This window comes from Cucurbita maxima, unplaced genomic scaffold (genome assembly GCF_002738345.1).
Source record: "Cucurbita maxima cultivar Rimu unplaced genomic scaffold, Cmax_1.0 Cma_Scf00020, whole genome shotgun sequence".
NCBI lineage: Eukaryota > Viridiplantae > Streptophyta > Magnoliopsida > Cucurbitales > Cucurbitaceae > Cucurbita > Cucurbita maxima.
In genome coordinates this window covers 3,445,721-3,452,626 of record NW_019272036.1, presented here as the reverse complement: position 1 = coordinate 3,452,626, position 6,906 = coordinate 3,445,721, and the positions used below count along the sequence as shown (strand labels likewise).

Genomic DNA, 6,906 nt, shown 5'->3' with positions numbered 1-6,906 from the left:
CCTAGTATGAGTCATAAAAAAAGAAGGTACATTTTGTTGGTATAAGTAGTGTAACTTCAATACTTTTTTAAACATATTTCAAGCATCTTATCCTCAAAATTACTTTAAATCAGTATTTCTTATCTTATCCTAGCTCAGCTATGATTTAAAACTTTACTAAAAAAATATAGGAAATAAAATTAAATATTAAAAAATTTAAACTAAAATAGAAAAAGAGGAAAATTTGAAATTACTTAGTTTGACCAAATTTATTTCGAAAGTCAGCCGCTTCCCCATGTGGCCAGAGTAGTTTGGAAGTCCGAACATGGCAAGCTCCGATGAAGATGAAGATTTGTTGAACATGGATGCCAATAGCGTAGCGCTCTTCTGCAATCGAGTAGCCTCCATTGGAATTCATCTGACACAGTCCCAAAAATTTCGCCATAAATTATTCAGCACAGGGTTTGTCTTTTTCCTTGAAATCCCTAGAAGTGGAGGACTTCTCCTCTTTAATTATTCAATCTGGCTACTATAATACTATATGATTGATCGTCAATTCTACGTTTTTTCGATATATAATTAGGAGATTGCAACTTGGAAAAGGCCTTTTGACATTGTTACGACAATCACTTCAATGGTTTTTTCAAACAGCCCCGAACTCTTTGATAAACAAAAGCGCTATAGTTTCCTTTCGATGTCTTGATTCAAAGAATTTTAAATTTGTATTGTTTATACTTAGTCAACTTGCATGTGTAATGTGTTCTTTAATCTCCCATGTTGTGAAGGGAATTCCTCTTGTGATGACTTTCTATAATTGTCACAGCCTTACTACATTTTCCTCAAGGTGCAGATATGGCTGCTTTCTCAATTGTCGTGAATCAATGCAGCCAATGATAGCCCCTAGAGGAAGAGGATGATGATAATGGTAACATCAGGGCATTCCCTGTTCGGTTTCCTGCTCAGTTGCTTGGCGTTGGCTTTTCTACTTCTTGTTCAAGCTCAGGATCAGTCAGGTGAAACATTTGTTTTCATTGGTGATTAACCTATTCAACTTCTTTCAAGTATATATAGAAACTTGAAGTTTAATTTTGTTGTTATTTGTTTTTCAGGCTTCATTAGTTTAGACTGTGGATTACCAGAGGGTACAAGTTACACCGAAAGACGACCAAAATTAACTATGTTTCTGATGCATCCTTCATAAACACTGGGGTTAGTCGAAGTGTTGATTCAGCTTATGTAGATTTCGATATCTATGAAATGCAATTGAGGAAGCTGAGAAGCTTCCCTGATGGAATCAGAAACTGTTACAATATAAGCATTATAAGGGCCACCGAATACTTGATTCGAGCAAGTTTCTTGTATGGCAATTATGATGGTCTGGATTCGCCACCGATGTTTGATCTCTATATTGGGAATAGCTTATGGGAGACATTCAACGGAACTGGAGATGACATGGGTGTTTTCATAGAACTTATACATGTAACCTCTTCAAATGAAATTCACATCTGTCTGATCAATACTGGAAATGGAGTGCCATTTATTTCTGCTTTGGAATTTAATCCTTCGTTCAACATCACTTATTATACATCAACGGCATCCTTGTCACTTTTTGCTCGATTGGACTACGGCTCAGCAGATGGTCAATATTACAGGTATTTAAGCATTGGTTTTGCAAATATATATATATATATATATATATATATATATATATATATATATATATGTATTACTGTTAATGAGAAGAGGGATACTTTAACAAGTTAGAGATGCTAACATAATATTTTGTTTTTGTGGTTACTCTTTCTGAAGATTCCCTTTGGATGTTTATGACCGCATCTGGTTATCATATCACTCTAACGATTCGACACGAGTAAGCACCAATATTACTCTCGATAGTGAGGACTATGGTTTCCAACTTCCATCCATTGTCATGAATACTGCCTCCACTCCAAAGGATGGAGATTTCATGGGATACAATAGATTCATCTCAATACCTTGTACTTATGCACTTTGCTGAACTTGTGATTCCTCAAGTCAATCAAAGCAGGGAGTTTAATGTCTGGCACAATGCACACTTTTATTCAGGAACTATAATTCCAAAATATTTGTCTTCGATGACCTTTTTGTCTCCACGACCATTGGAGGCAGCAAGTAGTCATTTACCTTCTTTCATTCCAACTGAGAATTCGACGCTTCCTCCTATCATCAATGCTTTTGAATTATATGGGATGAAAGAAATATCAGAGTTAGAAACAGAGCAAGGAGATGGTATCTGTCTTTAGACACACTTTCTGAGTTCACTTATTCAAAGTCGATGAAGACTAATTTGATTTCTTCTTTGGATAATTAGTGGATGCAATTACCAATATTAGGTCAAATTATGGAATAAAGAAGGATTGGCAAGGCGATCCATGTGTGCCAATGGAATACACTTGGAGTGGATTAAATTGTAGTAACAAAACTGCTCCAAGAATCATATCCTTGTAAGTGCAGGTCTTCTGTTAAAATTCTTTATTTATATGAAGGATGGATCTTATGAATTCACGAGGAAGTGTTAATTTTTTGAACAGGGACATATCTGGAAGTGGACTGATAGGTGACATATCTTCTTACATATCAAATATAACCATGGTGCAAATTCTGTAAGTATAGTAATAGGAAAATATTATTGATATTATTAGCTTGGATATTAAGGAGGCACAATTGTTTTAGATAAGGAGTTTGTTAGAAAAGTGGTTGTCAATACATTAGGCTAGACGGGTTTGAAATTTGCAGAATTTGGAGAATAGTTCTTATGGGAGTAGCCTTGCCAGCAAGGTTGTTCCAGATTTGTTACGGTTGAAATATCATCACTAGCCCAATAGAGTCAAGCTCAATAATTGTACGAACCCATTGTATATTTATTTTAGTAGAGATTTTAGGAAAGATACCTAGAGGTTTTAGGAGAAAGAGATCTAGATATTTTAGGAAAAAGATTTGGATTTGTCAGGTCTAGATTTAGATTTGTTAGGTCTAGATTGCGTAGGCTCTAGTATAAATACCTCTCCACCCTACCTAGGTTATTCATCCAAGAAATACAATAAAAAAACAAAAAGTATTCTACAGAGTGTCTTGTATTCTCTTCTCGATTGTTCTTAATAAAGAGTGCGAGTGTTTCCCACAGAGAGTTGTGTTCAACAGTTACAACATCATGGTTCAACATAAATGTTCTGAAATTTTACCAAATAACTCAATTAAATGTGTAATTAGGCTCGATTTATGCTAATTGATTTTCTTTTCCTGTTGAAGCACAATAGACTATGTCATACTTACTAATTAGAATAAATGGAGTAATTAATGAGAAAATGGTTTGTATTAGTGCAAAATTAACTACAAAAAGACTTGATATGCTCTACTTTTTGGAGAGTTATCAAGCCTTTCGATGTAATTAATATTGTAATTTTCCTTTCTTATTTCCTTTTCTATCCCTTTATATTGCAGTTTTTGTGTCCTATCTTATGCTAACTCAATATCCTGTTCTGTATTAGGGATTTGTCCAATAATGGGTTGACTGGAGAGATACCGGAATTCTTAGTAAATTTGCCTAATCTAAGAATCCTGTAAGTCTCTTAGTTGTAATTTTGACACCCAGAACTTTAAATTTTAGTTGAAAATTGAAGTTTGTTTATCTTTTTACTTTGTGTGTGTTCGCAGTTCTTTAACCAGAAACAAGTTCACAGGCTTAATTCCCAAGGTTCTCTTGCAAAGAGCTGAAGCTGGATTGCTTACATTAAGGTAAGCTATCTATTTACTCTAAGTTATATTTCATTTTCTCTATTTACTTTACTGCCATGTTGCCGCCTACTAATTCTACTGTTTTCATATTGAATAACGAACACTAACTGAAAAGTCAAATGGAAATTCATTTGCTTTAACCTGACATTTTCTTCTGCTTGTAAAAGTGTGGGTGAAAATCCAGATCTTTGTACATCACTTAAATGTGATAACAAGAAGAAAAAGAAGAAAAAGAGGAACAAGTACTTGGTTCCTGTAATTCTCGCCAGCATAATAGCTGTGTTCCTACCTATCCTTATAATTACTCTAGTAATCTACAAAAGGAGAAGACAAAGAGGTAAATATCTCATGTCTTCTGTGTCTGTACACTGCTAATTCCAGCATATTTATAGTAACGACAATGAAACTGATGTGAATAGCGAAAATCGAAAAGAATTCCTAGATGACTAACGACTTCAAAAGTGTTGAATGAACCAAAATGTTTCTGTTTTACTCGTTGCAGAGAATCTCAAAAGATCAATCCAAGAAAGGTTACTTAAGTCGAAGAACCAACAAGTTCATTACTCTGAGATATTGGTTATCACAGATAACTTTAAGACTACTCTTGGGGAAGGAGGGTTTGGAAAAGTATACTTGGGTGTACTGAGTGATAAAACCCAAGTTGCTGTCAAGTTGCTGTCTTCAATATCACAGCAAGGCTACAATGAATTCCGAGCTGAGGTTTAGTTTTTCTTGGGTGCAAATTTACTTGAACTGAATTAATTACTTCCGAATAAACTATATTTGCAAATGCAGGCTCAAATACTAACAGTTGTTCATCATAGAAATCTGGTTTCTCTTGTTGGTTACTGTGATGAAGCTGAGAATAAGGCACTCATTTATGAATTCATGTGTAACGGAAATTTAGGCAATCATCTATCTGGTAAATTATGATTTTGGCTTAAAAGAAAGATTATCCTCGACTCTTTGTGATAACTTTTTCTCTTTGCTGATACAGATACAAGCGCAAAGGTGTTGAGTTGGATGGAAAGACTCCAAATTGCAGTTGATGCAGCACAAGGTATAAATAAATATCAAACAATAAAACTGACGTCGAATAAACAAACTTCATAGTCTTATTTGCCTTCCCTGTTTGGATTGTGACAACTGACGTCGAATAAACAAACTGCAGGATTAGAATATTTACACAATGGTTGCGTGCCGCCCATCATTCACAGAGATATTAAGTCTTCTAATATCCTATTGAATGAAAAAATGCAAGCTAAAATATCTGATTTTGGACTGTCTAGAGTATTTGCAAATGAAAATGATACTCATTTCTCCACATGTCCTGCTGGCACCTTCGGTTACGTCGACCCTACGTAAGTAACACTGATTGATCTGTTCTGTGTTTATATTTTATGTAGTTACTTTTAAAAAAATTCGATAAGCTTCTAGTTTTTGATTTGATTCGTCATAATATGGCAAAATAAAGTGTGTTAGCTGGTCAAAATAAAATGAAATATGAAACTTATCCACTTTCTGTAATAACGGATTCAATCCCTTGTAGACCATAACAATGTATTTTTCCTAATGTTAAATCAATCAGACTTTTTCAAACACAACTTTCAAAGGTCAAAAACTTAATTGTGAGATCCCACGTCGGTTGGGGAGGATAACGAAACATTCTTTAGAAGGGTATGGAAACCTCTCCCTAGCAGAGACGTTTTAAAATCTTTGAGGAGAAGCCCGAAAGGGAAATCCCAAAAAGGACAATATCTGCTGGCGGCGAGCTTAGGCTGTTGCAAATGGTATCAGAGCTGGCACAGTGCACACGAGGCGGTGTGCCATCTAGGATGTTGTGATCTGAAGGGGGATGGATTGGGGGGTCCCACATCGGTTGGAGAAGGGAAAGAGTGCCAGCGAAGACGCTGGACCCCGAAAGGGGGTGGATTGTGAGATCTCACATCGGTTGGGGAGGAGAACAAAACATTCTTTATAAGGGCGTGGAAACCTCTCCCTAACAGATGCGTTTTAAAAATCTTGAGGAGAAGTCCGGAAGGGAAAGCCCAAAGAGAACAATATCTGATACCGGTAGGCTTGGATGGTTACATTCCTGCTTTTCTTACTATTTAACCAGAATCCAATGTCTGAAGTGTCCATTTGCTCAGTGCCGTAATATAGCAAAAGAAACATCTTGTTGCAGGGTTCATTTATCCAGAAACTTCATCAAGAAAAGCGACGTTTACAGCTTTGGAATTATATTGCTTGAGCTGATCACTGGACATCCTGCCATAATCAAGAGCTCTGAAGTGAACACTCACATAGTTGATTGGGTTAAGCCTCTGATTTCCGAAGGGAACATCGAAAACATTGTCGATCCAAGGTTAGAAGGCTCTATTGAAAGTTGTTCTGCAAGGAAATTTGTGGAGCTTGCTCTATCATGCACATTGCCAACTTCAGCTGGAAGGCCGGACATGAGTGATGTGGTGTTGCAACTCATTGAGTGCTTGGAGATTGTTCAAGACAGAACTCCACCAATTCCACCTAACAATGCTGAGAACTTCTCACACAATTCAATTGGCTCTGTTTCATTTGTTGGTCCCAGATAGAGATTAATGTCTTTTCTTGGTTGTTGTGATGAGGCTTTGAACCAAACTACGCAACCATCAATCCGGTAATTATGATATTGTCTTGAGACTATGAAATTTCTCAAAAATGTATGCATATTTATGGCTTGTTGACTATAATACGATGCTTTTTTTCCCCTTCTTCTGAAACAGATTCGAGCACAAAAGTCTCGAGTTGGATGGAAAGACTCCAAATTGCAGTTAATGCAGCACAAGGTGTTTATAAATAAGGCCTAATTTTAATTTATACCCATTTTAGAGGTTAAATAAATAAGATCTTGAGTGTATAAATTTATACCATTGGCTAGATTTTGTTTAAAAAACGTTAATTCACATCAAACTTATAATGGTATCAATTGAACTCTTGAACTTCAAAAAAAAAAAAAAAAGTAATAATTATTTTAACGGTTTGTTTCAAATGCATGCACAAATTTTTAAATTTGAAGAATTTAGTGTTGTAATTATAAGTTTGTAGATCAAATAATTTGTAACAGTTATAAAGTTATAAAATAGGCTAGATCAATAGTCTTACTAGAATAAGACC

At 35.5% G+C, this 6,906-nt stretch overlaps 1 protein-coding gene across 1 annotated transcript; it reads left to right on the top strand.

Annotated features, from left to right (window-relative positions):
- Window positions 1-256: 256 nt before the first annotated feature.
- LOC111494578 (putative leucine-rich repeat receptor-like protein kinase At2g19210) lies at window positions 257-6,501 on the top strand. The gene is given in 16 exon segments (XM_023144539.1): window positions 257-441; window positions 803-992; window positions 1,089-1,136; window positions 1,139-1,631; window positions 1,789-1,929; window positions 1,931-2,247; window positions 2,330-2,462; window positions 2,550-2,621; window positions 3,507-3,578; window positions 3,673-3,753; window positions 3,921-4,090; window positions 4,256-4,473; window positions 4,549-4,675; window positions 4,751-4,813; window positions 4,925-5,114; window positions 5,939-6,501. Coding segments are annotated over 15 exon segments (2,631 nt in total). The 5' UTR covers window positions 257-441; window positions 803-892; the 3' UTR covers window positions 6,345-6,501.
- The last annotated feature ends 405 nt before the right edge of the window (window positions 6,502-6,906 follow it).